General features: G+C 45.8%; 1 protein-coding gene across 1 annotated transcript in view; it reads left to right on the plus strand.

Moving 5' to 3' along the window:
* thsd7ba (thrombospondin, type I, domain containing 7Ba) overlaps positions 1-25,357 on the plus strand; it is a gene marked incomplete at its 3' end in the record, with an annotated part of 92,135 nt that overhangs the window by 63,769 nt on the left and 3,009 nt on the right. The window contains exons 12-22 of the mRNA XM_080838259.1: positions 1,615-1,806; positions 5,135-5,401; positions 5,669-5,853; positions 16,140-16,273; positions 16,503-16,656; positions 17,771-17,912; positions 18,623-18,742; positions 19,106-19,219; positions 20,509-20,654; positions 23,685-23,856; positions 24,936-25,109. Coding sequence (XP_080694385.1) covers positions 1,615-1,806; positions 5,135-5,401; positions 5,669-5,853; positions 16,140-16,273; positions 16,503-16,656; positions 17,771-17,912; positions 18,623-18,742; positions 19,106-19,219; positions 20,509-20,654; positions 23,685-23,856; positions 24,936-25,109 — 1,800 coding nt within the window. The remainder of the gene's footprint in view (positions 1-1,614; positions 1,807-5,134; positions 5,402-5,668; positions 5,854-16,139; positions 16,274-16,502; positions 16,657-17,770; positions 17,913-18,622; positions 18,743-19,105; positions 19,220-20,508; positions 20,655-23,684; positions 23,857-24,935; positions 25,110-25,357) is intronic.

A 25,357-nucleotide genomic window follows, 5' to 3' on the forward strand; every position in this document is an offset into this window, starting at 1 on the left:
GTGGAGAGGAGAACTTAGCCAATTTGGTCAGATGGCAGAATTTAAAAGTCAAATAGCGATCAATACAATGTGTTACAGGTATGTTTGTAGATCAATGTGCTGCTCAAAGGCATCACAGGGGTCATGCACTAAGATAAAAACAACCCTGTCCCTGAGGGAAGGTGCTGCCCAAGAGGGCTAGAGTCAAATAGAATTTTAATGTTTTAGAATTGGTAGCTAAGCAGTGAAGTCCTACTTGCAACACAACATGGCGTGAAAGACTCCCACTTCATATAGATATCATTCCTGATCAGTCTATTCTTGTTTCTGACTCTGGTGCGAGCAGTTGCAAGTATTTCCCTGTGGACTGTATGTGTTAGATTCAACCAGTGAATACTACCTGTTATATTTAATGTAGAGACTCATCTTGAAAAGGCCATTGGACAATGATGTTGTGATCACAGTAATGGGTTTGTACAGTAATCAGTTTGGGGTGGCTTTTACCACATAATTTTTTTCTGCTATTTTAACTGTATCCTGTATTCAATTCAATTTTATTTATACAGCGCCAAAACAATCAAATTGTCTCAGCTTTACAATCTATATATATATATATAGACTAAAACATATACAGGATATTATACAATCTATATATATATGTATATACAGCCGCGGAAAAAATTAAGAGACCACTTCAAAATTATCAGTTTCTCTGGTTTTACTATTTATTGGTATGTGTTCAAGTAAAATGTACATTTTTGTTTTATTCTATAACCTACTGGCAACATTCCTACCAAATTTCAAATAAAAATATTGTCATTTAGATTATTTATTTATTTACCTTTATGTGTTTAAAAAGTATCCTGCATTTTCCCTTTGAAGCAAAGAGCATTTTTACTAGCGGCTCACTTAAGTTGAAAGGGTAGACCAGTGTCCCACTCTCTAAGATAGGAGTCTTGATGGGGAGACTTACATGGTTAAGTGGCATGTCAAAACATGTCATCATTTAAGTGGCAAATATCTGGCTATGAGTGAAGCCCACTGCTCTGGCTGTGAAGGGTGGAGAGACAGCTCATAGTGGCTTGTGGGTGGCAGGGATGCATCACTCTCCTGAAAGGTAACAAGCAGATCCACATTTGCCAAGCGTATAATTTACTTGCTCTTAGCAGGGGGGAGCGCCGGGGAAGTGTTTCCAGAGGCAAAGGGGGGAGGGGGGGATTCTGAAGCCAGCGGTGAAAAGGAAAACAACTTTGGCAATAACGTGTTTTACTGTTCCCGGCTCAGATCTACCAGCCCTCACAAAACGCACAAGCTGCTTGCAGGCTGAGAGGGGATGGGGCAAAAAGGCCCCAGGTTCAAAGTTACAGCCCCCCCCCCCCGTATCACTCCACTTTTGTGATGTTGCGGAGGGAAGCTGATTTTCCGGGGATCAACACCGTGCTGCAGATCCAAGCGCGTGTAAACAGCCTGTGGTGTGAGACTGGTGCCCTGCTTTTATGCAGACCCACCGAGTGTAATGAACGGTGGGGAGGTTTGTTTGGCCGGGGGTGTGATGGTGGGATTGAGTGTGTGTGTGCGTTTGAACTGGGCCGTGTAATCCAAATGACACCCCCTTTCCAACCTGTGCCTCCCCAGGGGTGAGCTGCGTGGGCGAGGACGAGGAGCCGGTGGCCGTTGGCGGCTGTCTGCGCTGGGCTGGCGCCATGCCCCAGCGCTTCAGGCCCTGCTGGGTGCCCTGCAAGGACGACTGTGCCTTCAGCTCCTGGTCCAAGTTCTCCGAGTGCACGGGCTGCGGTGGCCCGCGCAGCCGAAAGCGCACCCTCACAGGTGAGTAGCCAACCTCTGCTCTCACCCTTTCTTTGTGTTCATCTACTCCCGTCCCCAATATCCCCAACACATCGTAGCCATCAGTATGTGCCAGTTTGTGGTTGTAGTAGGTGGTAACAGCAATGACACGCAGAAGGTTGTGGTTGTGGTCAGGGAAGGCACTCCTGTTTGTTTTGTCTGCTACAGTTGAACAGTTCAATTCCACTTCACAGTCCACAAACAAGGCACTGCGCGCACCATTCACAGTTTACACACAGCGTGCACAGTGTTTATTCACACCTTGACTACACAGACAGGACCACAAATAGGACCACACACACACACACACACAAACCTCCTGGTGCTCTTGCAGCTCTGGAGGGCAAACTTGTGGGAGTGTTGAAATGACATGAGGTCAAACGTGTCCATATTATCCCTCTCAGGGATGAGCAGTTGACTGTCTTCATCCTCTCTCCACGCTCCCCCCCCCCCCCCCCCCATCAGGTTTAAAACAGGTCCCCTGGAAACACTGTAATCCCTTTATTTGAATGGAAATGACAGAGCCTTTTGGCTGAATTACATGGTGTGTAGCTGCACTGGGGCAGATATTGTATCATTTGTCCTCATAAATTTGTGATTTGTTGCCTTTAGGCTTTCGCAAATTTCCCCTGCCTTCATCCATAATGCTCTTCATTTAGAGTGTAAATTATCCCACTGTGTTTGGTGGAGTCTACTGAGCAATATCCTCACATTTGCTCTGCCCTCTCAGTTCATTTGGCTCCCTCTCGCTGAACCAGAAAGGCTCAGATGTTGCCCCTTTATACTGTCAACGATGAGCAGTGAATAAATTGACCATGCCGCATCTTTAAGATCCTTAAGAAAACACAACATATCTTGCACTTCTTTCGGCTGCTTTTCCAGTGGGTATTGCATGTTTAGTCGCAGCCAGCTGCACCCAGTGTCATCATCTTGGCTCCTTGCCACCTATCAAACACCTTGTATTTCTGACAAAATAGAAAATTCAACATACTGCAATTATAATAGATGTAAAGCACGCCCGATTGCTGATGCCCACCAGAGAAAAGATGAAGGGGGGTAACGTCATAAAGAGAGGCCAGGCGGTTGGCTGAGGTGGACTAAAATGGATGCACAGGGTAACCTAAGGGAGCGGACAAAAGAGTCTGTCTACGCTAAAGGGACAAGCAGAGCAGCCGGAGAGAGCCTTTTAAGTGGACTACTGGGAGAACTTACGTTGAGAGCGCATAAGGGAGGCACGGGGGCTGCTGGCAGAAGGCAGTTTCATTAACCAGCTCTCTTACCTCCCCCGTCTTGGAGAGGCGTTCATCCCTTATGCAGGACCTGAAGGCCGTTTTCCCACCAAGACAGACCTTTCCATATTCAAAGATGGCCTGCTGTGAACAATTTCAAAACCCGATTAGAAAGCTGTCTTCGAGGGATTGACTAGGGTTTGTGTTATTAGGCAGACTGCAGGGTTTTTTTTAGGCCCAGGAGGAAAAAAAAGCCCGCCACACATCTTGATTGCTTTTCATTACCACACCAGCCTAAAGTATTTTTAGCCGGCTCCTCTGTACTTCACAGTAGACCACCACAGCCCCTACACAGAGAACAGTCAAAACACAGCTCTAAACTAACACACTGCAAACTGCATAGTATTTGGAGAAGAGACATTTGGAAGGATGAACATGTGCAAACTGGGGGAAAATCCAGCACAGCATCTTTAACCAATTGCATCATATTGAGCAGGTGTACAGTCAAGAGGCTTCATCAATTATGTAAAGGCAGCAGGGTTTTTTTTTGCACGCACCCACGCTTAAAAGATGGAGGTGAGCAAACAGACTGTCGCCGGGGCTCCGGTACGCTGACAGCGATTCCACAGAGCCGGGGTCTGTTTTGGCGAGGGGGCCGGCAGCAATCGGCAGAAACAGGTGGCGGCTGCTGGAGAGTCAGCAGGAAGCTGGAGGACACCCATGGACGTGAGGCTTCAAGAGAGCGCGAGCTCGTGATGGCAGAGCAGGTGGAGGACAGCAGCCCAGGAACTTAAGCAAAAGCTGCTCCCCGCCTTACACCATCTGGCTTGGACGAAATAGGACTTTTTTTATTTCTCTTTTTTTTTATTTCTCTTGTTCCCTTTCCTGTTGGGCCCTGCAGCTGGAGCATCCCCCTCTCTTCCGCAGTGTTTTGTTTGTGTGTCGCTGTGTGTGTGTTTATGTGTGTGTTGTGTGTGCATGTGGGGGATTGATGCATCTAAATGTGCTCTCCAAGCTCTCACTTGCCTCCAAGCATTATCTCCATCTCCATCTCCACTCCACACTAGCACGAGGCATCCATAGGCATACTGCAGGCTTAGCAGGAGTAATGCCATATCTCACGATGCGTCACCCATGTGCCACCAGCGGCGTGTCATATTTATTCAGGTTCTGGGGGGGGGGGGGGGAGTCCCTGCAGCGCTCTGACAGAATGAGCTCCCTCCAGCCCGCTCTCCTGCTGACAGTGGTGAAGTGGGGCTTCGCAGGTGTCAGTGGGGTTTGGCTGTGTGTACACGCCAGCTGACAGGGCCATGAAGCTGCTGCTGGCCTACCCACCGGCCACATGATGGACAGGGTGTCAGAGGACGCACACTCATCCCCTCTCACTTTCCCCACCTCCCCCATCTCAACACCATAGAACACAAATGTAACACACTAATTGCAACTGTGTCACAAAATGAAGTGAGAAGAATAGAAACTCATTTCATGTTAGAAGAAATGTAAAAAATGTTCCTCCTGTTGGTGAGATTAAGATGGTAAACAGATCTTTGACTATTCATTTTTGAATGCGTGCGTCTGTCCATCTTTCTGTGTGTCTGTCTGTGTCCGTGTGTGTGATTACGTTTGCCTCAACCTGTCCACTGGTACAGGTCATGACTGAAAAAATGCAAAGCAGTGGCAGACAGACAGAAAACGAGCGCCATGTCCTACAAATGTCTAGCCAGATGTGATTTCATCTGGGCAGAAATTCAGTTTGCTCATCAGATTTCCCCTGAAGCATCTTGTGTCGCTGTCTGCTCAAAATAGGGTATTAAGCTCTCCCAGGGGAAATTTGTTATAATATTTGACAACTCTCTGCTGTCGGAATGGAGAGTCATGTACCCAGTCATTTATTTGGAACCGTAAGAGTATTTAAGGGAACGAAATGACATGGTCCTGTCCCTGTGGTGTACCTCCCTTACAGGGGGTTCAGAGCTGTAACAGCCATTCATATCATAGAGGATCTCCTCTTATGTTTCATTCCTTCGTGATAAACACCTTGATGGGCTGAAACTTAAGAATGTGATTTCACCCGTCTGTAGGCCGGAGCAGGAAGAGGCCACGCTGCCAGCGCGAGGACCTCTTCCCCCTGTCGGAGACCGAGGAGTGTCCCTGTGACGCCTACTTGTCGCAGCCCTACGGGAATTGGTCGTCCTGCATCCTTCTTGATGTGCCGGTAGCTGGCTCTCGCCACGGCTGGCAGGCCCGTCGCGACGCGAAGGAGTGCGGGCAGGGCCTCCGGTTCCGAGCCGTGGCCTGCATGGACCAGGGGGGGCATCTGGTCCGCCCGGATCTGTGCAGCGAGTCAGGTAGGTCTGTGCCCCCCTCACACGCGCCCCTCGTCCCCCCACATCCACTCCTCACGTCAGCTGCCAGACAGCGTCGCCGCTGGGAGCCAAGTCATTAGTCAAAATAGCAAGCTCCCCTCAGGCTCACTGTGTCACTGTAAATGAGATGGAGGTCTCTGCGCAGGGGCGGCCGCGTGTAACCCCCACCAGTGATTAGTTGAGGCTGCGCGATCCCGGCCACTACCTCGGCTCTGATCAGTGACATTCTTAACCCCCCCCACCCCCCAGGCTTTGTGGAAGAGGACTGCCACATCCCCTGCCCGCTGGACTGCAAGCTCAGCGACTGGTCGCCCTGGTCGCCCTGTAGCACCTCCTGCGGCAGCGGGCTGAAGGTCAGGTCGAAGTGGCTGCGCGAGAAGCCTTTCAACGGCGGGCGGCCCTGCCCCAAGCTGGACCTGAAGAATCAGGTGAGGTGTGCAGTGCTGTGCCAGCTAGACTGTTTAATGAGGGTAGAGCCATAAAGTGTCACAAAGAAAGAAGTCTCAAGTGCCATGTTAACGACCTCTTCATATAATCTTTGTGCAAAAAAAACTGTAAAGGGGGGGGTTGGTGGTAAAGAAATGATATTATTATGAAAATTATGATAATAATGGAATACTACAAGTGATTAACTGAATTGATCTCATTATTTCCTGATTAATACTGGAACTTTTTATAGCCTAAGCCTTAAATTTGGTGTTACACATATCCCAACAGTGAACATACTGTAGGCTATTAGCCATGCAGAAAGAAGTGATGGTTAACCACAGGAAGAATGCTATCTTTTGATTAGCTAACCATGTTTAATTTACTGCCTCCATTCACTCCAATGCTTTTCACTTCATTATGCACAGGGCAATGAAAAATGCCCCTCAGTCTTGGCGCGGAGTCTAAACAAACCCTATCTCGCTGTAGTTAGGTATTGTTCGGTAAATTGAGTCTTTCTTGGCCGAATCGAATTCGTCAGGTTCCCAGAAAGCACTAATGAGGGAAGTGTGTAATTATAGTAGCTGCACAATGGTTTATGGATTCCTAAGTCATTGTGGCTGCACTAATGGTAGAATATGTAGGCGAGAAGAGGGCAGGTTTCTGTCACAACTTGCCTCTTGTTTACCACACAGAAGTTTGCAACTGGCAAAGAACTGTTTATTTTGAGCCATAATGATTATAATATAAATGGACATATGTGCCAAACAGGGTCAGTGTAGTACTGCTCCATTGGATTAATGACTATTTGTTTGTTTAAATTAACTCTTAAAAGGCCATGACCCTAACTTTCCCACTGGCATTCATTTGATTAATAAACTATGATTCTGTTTACTTCAGTCACATGCAATTGGTGAGAGTTGATGAGATTTACTGACAGTTGGGGAAATTTGTAAAAAAAAAAAAAAAAAAAAAAAAAGACGGTGGAAGTCGGTGAAATGTGTTAAGAGGTGGTGTGAGTATGTGCTCGTGCCCATGACCCTCTCTGATGGCGCCAGCAACTCCACCCCTTGCTGAGTTGATGGCCCGCCCCACAACAGCTCTTCTAAGAATATCAAACAGCTTTGATTTTCTCAGCAGTCAAAAGCAATTATTGGAACGAGTCCTTGTAACCACGCCAGCACTAGAGCTTAGAACTTGGTGAGCTCAGTTTTATTTGTATAGAACGCCTGTGATCTCCACCAAGCACTTAAAGGGTTTTTTCTTTTTTTTTTTCTTTTTTTTAACCTGGGCCCTATTTTTAGATCTTTTTGGGTCCAAACTTTTATCCCTATTGCGACATTATGGTGATTAGCTGGATGGATTGAATCATCACTGGCCATATCAGTGTTTGTTTGTTTTTTCATTCATTTTTTATATAATTATTCAGTAAATGAGCCTGATGCCTATTTACAGTGTCTGCACAAGACCTACTGCAGAATGCCAACTCAACATCTCCTCATCAGTTGGGGCCTCCAGAGAGGGAAGCGGAGAGACAGGCGGCCACCTTTGCTCCAACAGACGCAAACTTTTATTCGTCTCGCAGAATATTTGTGACAGTTTGGTCCCCAAAGGGTCATGGTTTAAAGAGGAAAATTGTATTATAAATGTGGTGTGTATGCTTGAGTGGGTTCTAAAGGACATGGCGGTCTGTAGAGGTCAGTATGCAGATGAGGCAGGCTGCGTGAAAAATATTTAAATGCGTTCTTCTGGAGCTTTGTGTACAGATGGTTAAGTGCCCGCTAACAAGCTTTATGTGCCCTCTGTTAAGCAAGCCTTTAATAGTCTGCCACCCAAATCAGAGTTTTGCCCACGATAATGGCCCTTCTAATCCTTAAAGGGGGAGATGAGCACTCATCGTTAATTTTGCGACTGGCCATATTGGGCCTTCCACATGTGACATACACAGCTGTCCAAGTGGTGTTGGAGTAATGGAGTACGGCGTGGGGAAGGAAGGGCAGGGACACGTGGAATATCCCTCCACTGCTGTCCGCTTCAGCTCCCCACAGACAGGAAGGGAAATGTACCGTTACGTTCACTGGACCACCTGTTAGAGGTCTCAGCTGGCCATTGCACTTCTCACAGGAGAATTTCACAGAATGTTAAAACGCATCCACAGCGTCCGACCAAATGAACAGTACAACACTTCACATGCAAGCTGTATAGCGTATGGGGGGGGAATATGTCTTTACTAAAAATAGCGTGACGGTCAACGATTTCAGGTATTAAATAGTTCCGTCCACAATAGGCACAGTATTGACAGGTAGCGCTGCTGTAAAAAGAAGCTTTGCTCTTCCAGGCATTCCCATTGAATCCCCAGAGAGAGCTTCCGCCACTGCTGAGGAGTCAGAGAGCAGGAGAGCACTCTGCCTTCATTGTTTATTTATAACGGAAAAGCATTAACCGATTGGAGTGGCATGTCACAACCAGCCAATTGTCTCTGCCTCGATTTAGCACAATAAACAGCTGTTCCTGTTCAGCGGAACCTTGTTGTTTGTCTTTCACTACTGGTATCTATCTATTGTTTGTTTCAAGCATTTTTTTTTATCTGCCTCAGGACAGGTTTTGTATAGCCAGGTAGACTCAGCTTGAGTCCTCCTCCAGCCTGATCCCATCCCATTGTCAGATGGAATGTGCTTCTGCAGATTTCTGAATGGATTTGAATGCTGCAGCCGACTCTATTTGCTGCTGCTAGTAGATTTGTTGCTGACGCTGAACACCTGGCCTCCACCTGCAGCTTGCACTGATGCAATTAGGCCAGAGTTCCACTCCCTCAGCGAAGGTGTCCTAATGCAGCCCTCTGCAGGCGAACGATTCATATTCTTAAAATCTGCTTATCTCCAGTGTGGTGATTAGGTGATCTGTTAAGGGCCTGATAAATACATTTGGGAAGGAAATTGTCACTCCACATCCACAATTTCTCATGTTGAAATGATGTGCATGTGCAATAATCAAGACTCACTGCAGGACAGCAGCTTTTGACACATTAAGACACATTAAGGAGACGTTACTGTTTCTCACCTCATTAATAATCATTTTCACCTGAAATTCATGAAATTTAATAATTCTATCATGCATTCATTGTATTTTAATTGATCACTATTCATTATTTTCCTTTCACATTGGTAGGGGAAATAGAGGATGCCACAGTATGCCTTGATTGAGTTCACAGACATGAGTGGACAAATGTGTCAGGCAAAGTGCGTAGTCTTATTCATGAGAGACTAATCCGTACGGTGGCATCAGAATGAGAATGTTAAACGGAAGACATTTCATTTCCTGCACGGAAATTTCCACCAGCGATTCTTTAACCTCACACGGAACCGGGTTCTAGATGAAGACAAAGTGAGGATGCTATTTCCACGGGTTGCAGCAGATATTGTCCTCCCTAGAGCCTCTCCGGGCTCGGCTGCAGTTAGACGCTCTATTCCTCATTCAACGCCTGGGGCTGTGGGCACGATTCTGGCCCTGTCGCGTGGCGCACATTCCTCTTGCCCGCACCTCATGCCATATGGCAGCCGTCACGCACAGACACCGAAGTGGACCAGGCTGGTACCGGCGGAGACTGGGCTTTTGCCTGGACTGCATAATTTAACAGGCTCCATAAATCTTTACTCAGGAGCCAGTTGTGCGCAATAAAAAAAAGACTCCGTCTCTGTCAGTCCTGTATTATAGCACGGGAGCCTCTCACCAAGCCACAACACCACTCCAGAGAGGTACAGAAGCACTTTTTTAACGATGGCATTTGTTGACAGAATTTCTTTTAATTCTGCTTTCCAGTGTTGATAGTTTTATCACAGCATTCTGGTACATAAATTCTAGGATAATCTGTGGTGAGTGCTAGAACTCGCAAAATTTAGTAACGTCTTTTTTTTTTATGTCGCCACTTTTTATGGACCATTTTTGTGGCATGCAATTGAAATGTTTTTCATGGCAACATAAAAGGGTGGGTTTAACCTCATATTTGATGTCCATACTTCTTTTCTTCTTTCTTTTGCTTTATTCTCGGTTGAAAGAGCAGTTAGAAGCTAGGCAGCAGTTGGCTGAAATTCAACTCAGAAGAGGTGGTTGAGGCTAAACAGGGGCTGACATGTTTTCCACATGGAAAAAAAGAGCTGAGCAGCAGCGAGGCCAGCATGAGTGCAGCTTGTTCTTGTTGTTGTGCTCTCCGTCTCTATAATTGGTGCCGAGCTTAGCCATCGAGATGGACGCGTGCGGCATGGCGGCCGAATGCGTCCCTGCCAGGCCGGCTTTCTGCGCAGTGGTGTCAGCGGCGCCTGGCCCAGAAACAATCGCGTCTCATTTTATTGAATGCAGCAAAATCAATATGTTTTCCATTTATGCTTCTCTGGGTTTTGATCTGCCATTTGCAAGCATGAATGTGGTGGTGGTGGTGGGGGGTATGCACTGAGAGAGTAGGTGAATGAGATGTCCCCTGTCAGATTGTTGACTTTTTGATTTGTTTAGACGGGGGAACATGCTTGCAGATAGATGGTGAGATTGATGTTTTGATTTGGGCTAAAGCTCTTTTTCATTAACAAGTGGCCCTCAGCGGCTTCGCCGAGCACTTCTGTAGCGGTGAATTTGTCTGAGGCGGGCGGATTTGTTATTCATCTGCTGCACCCAATTTAGCTTTTCAACTGTGATTAGTCATATTGCGCATCACAGAGCATCTCTCTCATGTTAAAGCATGTAGGAGGGAAAGGGGGAAAAAAGAGATGCAACCCTGGCCCAAACCCCTGTAGCATCCTCCCACCTCTGAGCCGACATACCTTGCTCAAGTCAGAGTGTCAAGGAGGAGAGGAAGGATTGTGTTTGTTGTGGGGTAATAACTGTTCATCACTAGGAATCCACAGACATTCTGGAAATGTTTCTGCCAGACAGAGCCATTCTTGGGGATTACCCACTTACATAGATGAAAGTGCTTTTGGGTCATCGGCAATTTCTCTCCTGCTCTTTTTTTTTTTTTTTTTTTTACACTCACAAAAATTCTCAGACATTCTGCACAGCCTGGTAGTACTTGTGCCTTCATAATATGCTCAATAAGGGTTGTAATGGACTTAAAACCAAAGTCTTATAGGGAATTAAAGTGAATAGATTACCTCCCTTTATGGTCTCTAAAAAGAACAGCACTGTTCTGCCTGGATGGTTTGAATTACAGGAGCTGGCTGCTGCCTCTCCTGTATTTAACCGAGGAAGGTGTGATTCGAGGGCAGGACACACACATGTGGATTAAACTCCTAGCCCACTGACCAGCCAAGGAAAGGTGTCCTTTTTTTTCGATTTCAACCTCCCCGCAAAATATGCATATTGCTCAGACAGTCCCTGGTGGGGTGAAGCTCAATTGGCTTTTGGAAGCTCTCCAGGTTTGTCAAAGTCCTTCAGTTGCCCAGATGGCCTGCGCCGTTTAGCTCTGTTGCAAAGGTTAGCAGTGGTTTCATCAACTGATTAGAATAACTAAACAGCAAGGGTGCCAAAGAGGAATAATAAACGTCCACTCATCCTCTGACAGCGATGGAATCCCCCCTCGTTTTCTTTTAGAGGAAGGGAAAAAAAGGTCATCTGTGCTTTTGAAATCCAATTTTAACCACAAACTTAATGGAGCTTGCCTCTTCTAAGAGAGCTCTACACACAAGGCTTTACATGATGAGGGGCAGCCATTTTCCAACAGCTATAGAATTCAGCCCCTCAGGTCATGCATGAGAGCCTCTCCAAGTGGCTCTGTGGGTTATTTGCTCCGCTCAATTTCAAATAGTAAACATCGCCTGCAATAGTTTGAAGTGAGGTTACTCTACCTTGGGCCAGGAGGAGAGTTATTTCAGTTACAGTTTTCAGAGGAGATTTGGCATTCAGCTGTCATATCGGTCTCTTACAGGACTGTAACTTGCCATTTTTTTACTCCGCTGAAATGTATGATGATTGCGGATTTTGCCTCTGCAGTGACACGACTATGGTTTAATCTGTCTGCTCCCGCACAGGTTGTATTCTTCGCCTGACTTTACAGAGGAAAGTCTCTCCTCCTTTTAGAGTTGCTGCTATTGTCCAGGCTTGGCAATAGGGTCTGCAAGTCTACCAAAAATATGTAGTTTGGAGTATATTGTTAGCATTTGAACACTTCCTGGTTCCAAAGAAAGATATCTCTATGGAAAATGAGTGGGTTTTCGCAAAATCTGCAAAAATAAAGTGCGAGTGAAACAGTGGCAGTTGAAAAATATGCAAAGTGTATGGTAAATCAAAATGTAGTTATCAGTTGGTCTTTTGTAACTAACTGTTGCCTTTTCTTGTAAAAATATATATGTTGTTCCCAATATTCTAAAGCAGAAAAAAGACTACATAGTGGATTCCAATTCTTAATTTGCCTGCTTCCTACGTGCTGTTCTTTTGTCCTCCAGCATGTGCCACGGAAGTTGTTCAAAGACAGACGTCATGAAGGACATCTCCTTTTGTTAACAGCTCTCAGAGGAACTGAGGAGCGAGGAGGGAGGACCCAGAAGGGCGTCCTATGCTGAAGTGTTTTCAATTGGAATGCATGGCGATGACAATACATACAGTAGAATGAATTGCTCTTAGAGTCCTGTACGGATGGATTGCAAGCAGTTATTTAACTACCAGTGGTGTTTTTAAACAGGAACTTGAAAGAATGATAATCCATAGCATAAATGACAATGGCCACTTGCACAATGGATGCTGTGTATTTCTGTCATTCTTTCAATGATAATATTGAGCACATTCCCTCAAGACGATGGCATTGTATAGTTAGTCAGTGCAGTTTCTGCTTTATAATAGGGCCTAAGTATCATTGGTGTATTAGATCCACATGTCTACTTGCTGATGTCTCAGCTCCCCACCCACACAGACTTCAGTCTGGCTTTACATGCTTAATTAGTGACACAGATATTCAGGCAATGCAGCGTAAAGTGTATTACAGTCCATCATGGGAAAGACATTCATCTCTGGGAAGTTGCTCTTCAGCACAATTGTTTTCTATCCCGTCCAGAGGCCAAGCGACAGTAATGGGCCAATCTGTTTGAAGTTTGAGTCAGTGTGCGACACTTAAAGAGATTTATGGAGTGCAGGCGTGCCTGTGAGGCCTGCTATCCGTGTGTCTTTCTCCTACCAATGAAAAGCCCTCAAGTATGGAGCTGAGATTTGTTTGTGTGACATTCCTCAACTTGTGTGTGTGTGTGTGTGTGTGTGTGTGTGTGTGTGTGTGTGTGTGTGTGTGTGTGTGTGTGTGTGTGTGTGTGTGTGTGTGTGTGTGTGAGAGAGAGAGAGCGAGAGAGAGAGATGGTTTGAGTGTGTGTCTTCTTTATCCTTGTCATGCAGAGTTAAGCATGTGGGAAAGCTTCACTTCCTTTTTAATTGTGTCAAAGCTTGTCAGATGATGTCATTGAAAAATGGGTAGTGTTTATTGCTTTCCTCGTTACAGCGGTCAGTTGTTGTCTCTTTTGTGTCTATACTTTCTGTAGCCATAAGCCCATAGTGCGTCTCAGTTATGTCTCGTATTCTATACATTCTCACATAATGTCAAATGTTACTTCTCATTAAAAATTGAGAGGGAAGAAGAAGAACAACAACAAATGGTCGGAGGGAAGTACAGCAGGTCCATGAAGCTAGTGTGCTGGGATTCAGTCATGCAACACCTTCATGAGGTCTACACAGGAACTGAGGAAGTGAAGATGAAGTTTCATAAGCCCTGCATTGAGCTTCATAAGGCTTAATGTCAACCCCTCACAGTCACAGACATGCAGCCCCTCATCATGTTCATTACCACTCAGTCATGTTTTACCCCTTAATGTATGCATCTATGTGGGGCTATACAGTACTTGTGGTTCATGTAAATCAAAGCTCTAGAACCATTCTATTGCTCCGCTGTAGAATCCTGCCAACAGAATGGGACTGATTACTATTGGAATTCCAGGTCTACCCCCAGCTCTTCAGTCAATCCCATCTGCACCCAATCACAATATCCTCCTTACATCCCCATTATTCTTGTAATGAGACACAAACGGTCCAGCCTGAGCAGCCGATCTTTAGCACTTCATCATCTGATGCGTAATTTATAAAACGTTGAGGCTCAGTGGCAGGTTTTAGACCTCTGTGGAGGGGCCGAGAGGCGACGTGCACCCCAACTAATGGCTCTATCATTTCTCTTCTCTCTTCCTCTGTTTTGTTTTTTTTCTTTTCTTTTTTTTTGCCTGTCACGCACTGCTAACACGGACATCTACAAAGGCTCAGGTCAGTGCTGCTCATTCTGTGTTTATGCTCTGTGCTTTCAGTTACACTTACACTGATGACCCCTCAGGGCACAGGCAACCCCCTCCCTCCCCTCGGTGACGGCCCTGTAACACACGTTGGTTTTTGGGCGGAGAGCGCGTGCCATGGCACCAAAAAAAATGATGCGCGGAGCGTTCTGCAGCAGCTCTGATCTCAACCGCTGCCCCCTCGCGCTGACATTTGAAAAAGAGCCGAGGACTTCATTAATTGGGCGAATCGTCAGCAACCCTTTGGAGAGGGGGCTCACAGGAGCTGACCCAGAGTTATTATTTCATATTTCCTCACAGCGCACTCAAATTGAAAGTTACAATGAGAGACAGAAAGAGAGAGAGAGAGAGAGAGAGAGAGAAAGAGCGATGGAGATGAGGGAGGAGAGAAAGAGAGATGGAGATGAGGGAGGGGGAAGAGAACTCCCGGCTTTCTCTGTAATGTGGAAAGAGCTAAGCGTGAGCATTTTTTTTTCCATTTTGATGAAACTGTTCGACTGTCGACACAGGTGTTTGTTCCCAGGTTAAAAACAAAAGAGCGCTCTCTTTGAATATAGTTATTTATTATATTACTGTCAAACAACTATTACAGGAAAGCCTCTTGTTTCTCTGAATGTTCTTTTGGGTAGTTGCCTGTTCAGTTGAGTAATAGTAGTCTACTGAGTCTGATGAGGCTGATGTGGCGTCAGGGTGAAAAAAGAGATATCTCTTTGCCATTCTCCAGTCAGGCTCCGGTGGTTTTACTCTTTGAGACTAAAGACAGTAAAACCACTTTGCCTTCTTTTAAAGCTTCCTCCTGCATTTAGTCCATTTCATACATCAGCACCCCATTTTATATCCTCCATCACCTTTGATGGTCCATAAATAGGTAACTATCTGGGTGATTTCAATGGGAAAGCACCAGTGTCAATGGAAAGGATCGTTTGTCTGGGCTGTGATATGGCTCGTCTACAAGTGAAAAGGGCTCAGGCGTGTTCTGTCATATGTGCCATGTGCAGCTGCAGGGCCAGATGGGATATGATGAGGAGGAATAAGCGGCGTCTGCAGTCCCCATAAGGATGTTAACGGTGAACGACGATTCGCACCCGATCGAATCCTCAAGAGTCTATTCCTCAGGAGACGAACATTTGCAAATAAATATGTGCATTCCACAACAGTAATTAGTATTTATTTGTTTCTGGCGGTATTAGGAGTTTGATTTATGTCCCATATTCTGCACAGCTGATGCGCATGTTAATGCTTTGCTCCACGCAAAAAAAAAAGATAAAGAGTCTTTTTGGGGAGATGAATCAGCATCTATGATGTGGGGATGTGCACTCCCTTAACAAACATGTGAGTGCAAGTGGTCTGTGGCAGGCATGGCTTGAGGTATAGGAGCATCATGGAATGTGTGAAAGTCAGAAAAGAAGCCACGTAAGCCTCTGCCTGTATGTATGCAAGATGGGAAGTTGAATGAGGAAGACGAGTCTCTCCTGAGCCTCTTCTTACAACACGACACCCTGAGAAGTGAATGCTGCTTCCCCCAGTTCTCTTTACAGGGCTGGGTTAATCAATACGTTCCCTCAAGAGATTTCATGCATATACTGTTTAAGCGTACCGCTTTCTTTTTTTTAAATCCTCTTTAATTAAAGCTTGAAGATCAACAGGAGATTTCTGTAGCCCTTGTAGCCTGTCTCTCTCTGCCAGTGTACACAAACCAGCCTACGCACCCCCTTCTCTGGGATACAGTAGTAAACATGTGCACCTCTAGGGTATACTGTAGTTTTTTCCCACATGTGTTTGTTTGTTTGTGTGTGTGTGTGTGTGTGTGTTTGTGTGTGTGTATGCATGTGAGTGTATGTATGTATGTATGTGTGTGTGTGTGTGTGTGTGTGTGTGTGTGTGAGAGAGTGCGTGCGTGTGTGTGTGTATAAGTGTTATAGTACCACTGTTGGTACAGCTCCACACTCACGCTCCCGCTATGCTCCCCTTCTGTGTGTGTGTATCCGTAGGTGTATGAGGCTGTACCGTGTCACAATGAGTGCAGTGAGCATGTGTGGGTCACCGAGGCCTGGTCTGTCTGCACCATCAACGCAGTGGACGAGCTCCCGGCCTGCGGTGAGGGGGTACAGAGCCGCAAGATCAGGTAAGCAGAGAGGGAGGAGGGGAGAGGGTGGTACACCAGGGCATGGCATCATTGACTTCTAGCCTTTAATCTCTCTTCCTCTCATCTCTTTCCTCCCTACCTTTCTCCCTCCTCCTCTTTTTCTCCCTCCTTTTCACTTCTCTCTCTCTCCTCTTTTCCTCCCTCGATCTCTCCCTCCCCTCTTATCTCTTCTTCTCTCTCCCTTTCTCCCTATTTCTCTCCCTTGTAGATGTGTGAGTCGTGGGAGCGAAGGCCATGCAGCCAGTGTGAACGACACCCTGTGTGATCCTGAGGAGATGCCATTCCGAGGGCAGACCTGCTTCCTGCCCTGCCCCAGCGAATGCGTGATGTCACACTGGGGTCCGTGGAGCGAGTGCCCCACGGTAGGACCACTGTCTCCCTGACGATGTGTTGCCTCTCTGGTGGAACAGGCGCCCTGCGGGCGGCATGTATGTTCACGGTGGAAAGAGACAGAGAGCTGGCGGGGCTTGAGGGAGCTGTGGTCTGAGATCCATTTTTCACAATCACCGCAGTGGCACAGCTGAATTGGAAAAGGCAGGCTTTCCTCTGCCCCTTAAAGAGATAACGCACCGATGCGGCAAACTGTAATAATAATAATGCATTTGGTATGCTAATTAATGTCGCACATTTCTGAATTCTACAATTCTGTTCTCCAAAGCCAGCTTGTTGAATATCAAACTCTCCACAGTTCGCAAACAGGTTAGTTGTCTCAGTTGGTGGTGCCCAGCCACCAGAAACCAGCTGAATATTGCAAACCGCTGAAGCGTAATTTGTTTTTGTTTCCCATCCCGAATGTTATTAGAGCATTGTGGCATTGCTGTACAGCATCTCAGTTACAGCGTGTTCCAAGCACCGCTCCCTTTTGTAATTGTGTTCGGTTCGCATGAGCACCATACAAAAATCAATCCGGATACTGAGCTTTGGTAATTAGCTCTGGTTATAGATAAAAGTCATTAGCACCTGGGCTGTATGGTTGCGTCGTCGTGGTTTCAGATGATTGGTGCTCTCGCTAACGACGAGTGCAGCTGATCAGTAGCTCCATCGCCGTGGCCAGTTAGCCATCTAAATGATACTCATTAGGAGGTGACAGTGATGGAGATGCAGATTGGCTTATTGCCTGCTGTGATGTCCCAGAAGCTTAGAGAGGTAAACAGACCTTCCTACACACTGCAGTTGACTAGAGACTAGAGAGGTAAACAGCACTGTCCTAAACAAACCCCGTCTGGGGCAGCATTCTCCGACGCTTTAAACACCCATCTAGCCTTCACACTTTTAAAAGATTGCAGAGCGACTAGAGATGACAATTGAATTGTAGTAATTTTTGCATATAATAAGACTGATAATATATCAAGTGTCCCAGACAATCAGTGGAAAGTTGTTTTTGTATTCTCTTCTAAGACCTTTGTTTGCCCAAATGAAAATTTCAGTGAATTATTCTGCATTATTTACTTACTTTCTTTTTGGGCTCTCTTCCAGCCCTGTAACCAAGACACAGTGAGGGAGAGGACGAGGCACATGTTTCGTCCCCCTGCGTCCGACCAGACATGCCCGGAGGATGTGCAGACCGAGCCATGTGTCCTCAACGCCACGTGTTTCACCTACCAATACAACGTCTCAAGTGCGTCTCTCTGTCTGTCTCTCTCTCCCCCACCCGCAACCTCCCCCTACTGTTAAGGGCCTCTTTGCATCCCTTTAGCATAGCACTGGAACCAGGCAGAGATCAGAGATGAAAGGGGTTTTATAAATAGTCCTATCCATCTTATCAGCGGCTGCCTGGAGTAAACTGAAATCAGTGCGAGGGGAGGTTGGTTGTGTGCGAAAAAAGGCTTTAGTAAATGCACCGCTAGCCAATGCACTAGCACTCAAGCAGGCTAATCTCCTTTATCGATTATCATTTGGAGCCCATTAAGTTAAATAGAACAGAGATAGTGTAACTCTCATGGCCTGAATCATTCCAGATCATTTCTTATTCAGTTAGTCACGCTTAACATGTGCAGTAGATTGTTCGCCTAATTACACTGTCAAATGTGCAGTATGATGATGCCTAGTTAGAAGCACTAAATGACACCTGCCATAGCCAATTATTAAAACCATGCATATGCAGGGGCAAATTAACGATCATTTACAGGCATTGTTATTAAGTATGCACATATATGTATTCCTAAATTATTGAATCTTTTTGTGCTTGTTTGTTTTTGTCTTTGTGTGGGTGAGTGTGTGTGTGTTTGTGTATGTTCGTTCGTGTGTGTGTGTGTGTGTGTGTGTGTGTGTGTGTGTGTGTGTGTGTGTGTGTTCGTTCATGTGTGTTTGTGTGTGTGTGCTCATCAGACTGGAGCACATGTCAGCTAAGTGAGAATGCTGTCTGCGGCAAAGGCACCAGAGCCCGGTTCCTGGACTGCTCCCGCAGCGACGGGAAGATGGTGGAGCTGAACGTGTGCGAGGAGGCAAGTGCCCGCTTCAGTCCCGTTTAACCCCCCCAGAACCGTGGTGCATCAGACGCCCCTCGCCCCCCACTGGCTGCATCTCCGCAGCTCCTCCACGGCTTGAAAGCCCGTGGGATTTAATTATGCCCTTCGATATGTGAAGCGTAACTATCCATTTTCCACCCAGTGAATGAAGTGACACTCCTGGACTCGATGTATCCTCTCATTCCTGTCATGTTTTTTCGACCACGGAGGGGAACCACACTGCACCGAATAAAGCGTTTGGAGTCGGTGGCTTAGCGCTGTGGTTGCGGGGATAGGCATCTGCGGTAGAACTCGAAAACCTGACCATTTTTAACCCCTGTTTGTCCTTTTGTATTTCAGCAAGGCCTGGAGAATTTGTGGGAGCTGATTGTAAGCTGTGTTGTTGAATGCCCCATCAACTGCATTCTTTCTGAGTGGTCGGCCTGGACGGAGTGCTCGCACACGTGTGGCAACCAAGGTAACCAATCTTCCCCTTAGACATATCCATGTTCAGTTTACATGACTGGGGTGTGAGGTAAATTTGTCAGCTAATTGAGTGTGCCAGTTTGAGCATGGTGCTGTTTCTCTGCATGAGTGATGAACAACAGTTACTTATGAGAGGCTAATGTGTTTTCCTTGTAAATGGATGGATTCATTACATTAACTTTCTTTGTCATTAGCATGCAATACAAGGATTCTGCTTAATTATTAATGAGGTGTTTCCAGTTGTATTTTGGGATTACAGGTTAATGATAGCAGGTTAACTAAACCTCGCTTTCCTGCACTTGTTGAATGATTTATCAAGTGAAGTGAAATATTTATCTTGTCCATTATCAGTGTCAGGATTATCATTTTTAATTCAGTGTGTGTGGGTTGTTTGCCATCAGTTTGTTCTGAGCAGTGTTATGTAGCTCATGCAAAATGAAACACCTAATTATTTTCCCGAACGGCCTATACCATTCCCCAGATGTCTGTGACATGTCACCTAAAATATCCTCGTTGTAATTCTGCCAATTAGCCACCTCAATCTTCATTAGGATAAAATATCCTCGATAAAATTCGATTCAACTCCCCACGTATGCACTAACAATTTAAACATCTGCAGCCACAGAGGAAAGTGAAAGACAGAAAGGGTGTCGGATAGGACTGATTGGTCCATACGTGTGCCGCACTCAGGCTGACATCTTGTTTTTTCTCCAGCATGTTTCAGTGGTGGCTTAATTTGGGCTCCATTAGACTGGTGGTGCAGAGCTCTCAGCGTAATGTGTCTGTCAGAGAGCGGCGGAACTGTGGCACTCCACGGCCCGTCTGCTGCCGAATGTCTCTCTTCTTTCCCCTCAGGTTCACGGGGAGAAATTTTGCTGTCAAATCATGGGCGTTTAAAAGGCCCGCTCACTCTGCCGAGGCTATCTTTTAATGAATCGCCTATTCGAAACTAGCCAGCTGTGCTGGCTACCTCCTTGAAGGGGGAACAAAACATCGATTTGACATGTTATGTAGGGGCTTTGACTGTAAAGCCTCACAAGTGCTTAATGGAGGAATGCAATGTGCTATAGGACACTTTTTCTTGCTTAGCTGATCCCTTTTTCAGAAACCCTTCTTAGATTTTAAATCAGCATTCCCCTTTAAAAATGTGTGTGTGTGTGTGTGTGTGTGTGTGTGTGTGTGTGTGTGTGTGTGTGTGTGTGTGTGTGTGTGTGTGTGTGTGTGTGTGTATTTGTGTGTGCGTGTGTTGTTGTCGTCGTCCCTCTCTTCTCTCCTGTGCAGGTCAGATGGTGCGAGCGCGGAGTGTGCTCCAACCCGCCCATGAGGAGGGTCGGCCGTGTCCCTCCCAACTCTCCCAGACCAAGCCCTGTCCCATCAGGCCCTGCTACACCTGGCACCTCGGGGAGTGGTCTCCCTGCCGTGTGGAGGTACACACAGGCACATGCAAACACATGCACACACATGCACACATAGACACAGAGGCCGAATGTTCAGCATCGTACATTTTATAAATCAAACGGCTCAGTACGCTGTTGTTAAGTTCGAGCCGTGGATATATTTTGCGCCAGTTAGCCTGAAACTTGGCTTTAGGTGACAGCTTTACATTAGTAAACCTGTATGAAGATCCTGGCTTTTTTTTCTCAGCGGGTTCCACTTCAGATTATATTGATTTACTATTTAACCAGCAGTCCATGTTTGCATGTCTTCAAGTTCATGTCATTGAAACCTGTGTATGCTAGTGAGAGAAGGGGCTTACATGAAAGAGGGAAAGTGCACCAAGTGTGTTGTTCAGGACAGAGGTCGGTCTGTCTTATGCAGCGCTTTCAGCCACGTCATCCCGCATTCTGCACCGGTGCAAATGTTGGCTTAACATTATTAGATGCTGCTGTAAATGTGTGTGAGACTTTCCCTGCATTATAAGTGCTAGATTTGAGGGAATCAATTGAATTTTGCACAATACCCATAATCCTGCACTCAAATTCAAGCCCTGACACTTACTTGTATCCACACATACACTTTATACAAGAAAAAAAGAGTGCATTACTATGAGAACTCACTCCAACTCTCTGTAAAGTGCCCAGAAGCCGTCTCAAGGATGCAACGAGTTCAAACGGTGTCGAGACAAGTATCACCACATTAATACCTGACAGAGGGGAGAAAGTGGAGGTACTTTAATTGAATTCTGCAAGGGCACTCACACCCTGTGTGTGTGTGTCTGAGAGCGGGGACTTTGTGTCATTGAGACGTGCGCTAACTGTTGATGAGGGGGCTAGCTTTTGGATCTCGAGTCTTATCATTAAAACAGAGCAAAGGCTGCCCTTAGATTTCCATCTCTTTGCCAGCCTTTGTTTCGCTTCTCATCTGAATCGGCTTTTAATTGAATGTCTCGGGGTCTCCCATACATCCCCAGGGCCTCGAGCGCAGTCTACCTGATCAAACACAGCCCCCCTCTAACAATCTGAGCCAGAAAAACACAATTCTCACTCCTTTTTTCCCCCCTCTCTAAACACAAGTGTCATCTTTGACTATGTGTGCACAAGGTGCACTTAAAGATAGTCTATGCCTAACCGTAGGATTTTACAACCATGGTGATAAAAATCGATAACTCTCCCATACTAGGCGCTTTCATACGTCGTCTTTGTTGACAGGTATGAAATAATCATTACGTCGGGTTTGATCTTAGGGTGTTTGAGAGTGATTTGTGCGTAGCAGCTGGATGGTGACACTGAGAACTCTGAAATGATTCACCATGGTTCAAACGCCACACTGTATGTCATAAACAAAACAGGCAGAGAAACCATATTTGCTAAATGTATTACTTTAATGTTTCGGGACAATGGTCATTTTATGGGGGGGAGGTTTATGTTTACAATATTGTTTTAAAACAGCACTTTACAACAGTCGATGAGCCTCTGTAATCAATATGGAGCGCTTAAGTTGTATGGTAATCTTTTGAAATCCCTTAATGTTGCTGTTGTTCTATTGCAGTAGTCTTCCATGTGTTGTGTATCAGCAGAAGCCAATCTTGTCCCCAGGATAAAACTGACTATAGGCCAGTGGCTTTAAGTTTCAATGTTGTGAAATCCCTGGAGAGGATCATAACAGATAAGCCAGGGAGGTGGAGCAATCATTAGATCACTACCAATTTGCCTATAGAAGAAATCGTAGCACAAATTACGCCATCTCCACAATACTTCACCTTGTCTTGAAGCACTTAAAAAGTTGTTCAGACTGCTTTTTATTTATTTTATTATAAGTATAATAACATATTTTATTCATCCACACACCCTGCTCAAAAATTAGTCCAGTTGAAGTTCAAAGTTAATCCTTTTTTGATTAAGTGGTTTTAATTTTTTCATGAAGTAGGCCACAACAAGTTACATTTAATTAAATACTTTCTGATATTGCAGTCAGTAGTATAGGGTCTCCCTCAAGGATGTGTAAGTTCACCCTTCTTGTTTACTCTGTATACAAAACAATTGTGTCAGTTCCCAGCCTTGTCAATTTGTAGTGACATTCTCAGACGACACTGTTACACTTAGTCTACTAACAAGTAACATTAATGAACGTAAAACGGAGGAAACTATGTTAGATCCCAGATCAACTGGAGATCAGAGCTCTGTTGTCATACTTGGTCATCATGACATTAGACAGGTGACTTCTTACAAATATTGAGGGGTCCACCTTCATAGTGAGCTTAACTGGCACACACATTTGGCCATTGTCACATCAGCACCTCCTTCGGAGACTCTGTATTATGTAATTCTTTTCATACAGCTACTATAGAGTCCATCTTGCGATTTTAAGATTTAATTTGGTTGAAATGGCAAGGAAGATTATGGGAATGGCCTCACCCCTCAAGACAGTTTTTAGCAGTCCACTATTTGGCAGGCCAACAGGATTGTATCTGACTCCTCCTATGTGCTGAACTCTGAATATGAGCTAACGAACCCTGGAAGGAGGTGCAGGACACCTGTGTAACACTCATTCCCCCCTCTGTCAGTTCTGCTCCTAAATGGGCACCTCCTGCAGGACAGAGACAACCACAGGGAGGCTCTAACATGACTCTACCAACCTCTCATGTGCCTGTAAATATGTCATGTGAGAGTTGTGCTACTGTTACTGCAATGTATGCCCTAAGTGTATTTCATTTGTTTTGTTGTGATGTCTTTTAATCCAAGACCATTTTTTCCCATGGGAGACAATAAAGTAGCCAATGAATCTTCTTTCACTTTCACTTTCACACACCTGTCTAAACCTCTTATCAATGTCCCAGTGAGTGGAAAACCGTACAGTTTAGTTTGTCAGTGATCATAATGGCAAAGCCTGCTTGGCGCTGCCACTTATTGCAACTTTCAGATCCTGACCTTTGCCACTCAGTTACAGACAGTTAGTGGAGGTGCAGCTCTCAGACCAATCTCCCAGGGTCGTGGGCGTTAACGAGTATTTCTCTGCAGGGCGCCGAGTGTGGCGAGGGGGTCAGAGAACGGAACCTCTCCTGCATGGTGCACTGGGGAGACTGGCTTGATGCCTCCTCACCTAAGCCGGTGGATGACGAGTGGTGCGGTGACCGGCTGAGCAAGGAGAGCGAGCAGGAGCTGCAGCTGCCTTGTTTCGTGCCCTGCCCAGGTAAAGCCCGAAAAAGGATGTTTTTTTCCCATTCCTGTTTTTTGCCAAGCATCTGGGTTTACTAATTAACACTTGAGCCAAGAGGTTGAATTGACAAGGACAATGTAGGGCTGGTTAATATGGTGTGCAAAAACAAGGTAAAATCATCTGAACTTATTTTGTTGAAATGAGTCCTTCCTGTGGAAGTCTGTGGAAAACAACAGCATCATCCTCAGACTGGAGGAAAACCCAAGGCCTTTAGGAGGGAAACTGTACGGAGGAAAGAAAGTCACCATGGACCTCTGTGGCATGTTGTTGCTGGAGTCTGAAGCATTGCGTTATTGGATTTTTATTATAACGTGCAATTATTTCCACGCCATTAGATATTTCTGCCTCCCCTGACTAACAAAGCAGAAGCACAGGGAAGTTTCACACTACAGGCCCTCTGTCTCTCTCTCTCTGTCTTTCTCTCTTCCTCTCTCTGTATCTCCCTTTTTTCTCTGCCTCTCTCTCTCTCTTTCTTTTGATTACCTTGGCTCTATCTGTCCATCTCAGCTCCTCGCGCATTTCAATTGCAGGGCCGTGTCAGGGCTTAGAAGCAGCTGCTGTGGATTCAGGCGTTTTAGGTGGTGGTGGTGGTGGTGGTGATGCTGGGAGGGGGTGGATGGAGCATACGCTCTGCTATATGATGTGTTTCACGGCGCTCCTGCGAGGGGTGGAAATAGAGCGGCCCCATGAAGATGAAAGATAATGAGCTGCTTCACTGCACAGATTGTCACTAATAGCGAGCCAGGGTAGGGAATCAAAGGGATGTCATGGATGAGGAGTCGCCGCAGTCGCAGAAATTGTCATCGCAAGAGAAGAGCCCTCGTGTGGATTATGAGGTTTATTGATGTGCGACCTTCAGCTAAGGAGTAGCTAATATGTCTGAAGAATCGCATAATATCTTCGATTTCTTGTCATTTGTGCCACGTCAGTCAATGAATCAAACTGAAAGAGTGTGCCACATGCTCCGCTTGAATCCATTTCAATGGTGTGTTTTTTTTGGTGAAAAATTGAAACATGTGTATAGCAAGGGTAATATTGTTATTGCCCCATAGGTGACTGCCACCTGACAGAGTGGTCCTCATGGAGCTCGTGTCAGCTGACCTGCCTGGAGGGCCGGAGCTTCGAGACGATGGGCCGGCAGGCGCGCTCCAGGGCCGTGGTCGTGCAGGTCGTGGAGAACCAGGAGAGCTGCCCGCACCAGGTGTTTGAGACGCGGTCCTGCAAAGGTGCGCAAAGACTTTCGGGGCCAAACGTTAATTAAGCCAACTGAGCACGAAACAGGTGGTTCGGTTGCTATTTAAAGCTTTCCATTTTCATTGCATGTAAGGATACTTTTTTATTTGTGGGTGACAAATACCCTATGATTATCTGAACAACATACTATAGGTATGCCAGGTACGCTTATCATTCTTAAAATTCACTTTGACTGTAGCAACGACTCTACTCATTTCTAAAGGCTTTCTCATTTCAATCT

Source organism: Sprattus sprattus (genome assembly GCF_963457725.1).
Source record: "Sprattus sprattus genome assembly, chromosome: 5".
Taxonomy (NCBI): Eukaryota; Metazoa; Chordata; class Actinopteri; order Clupeiformes; family Clupeidae; genus Sprattus; species Sprattus sprattus.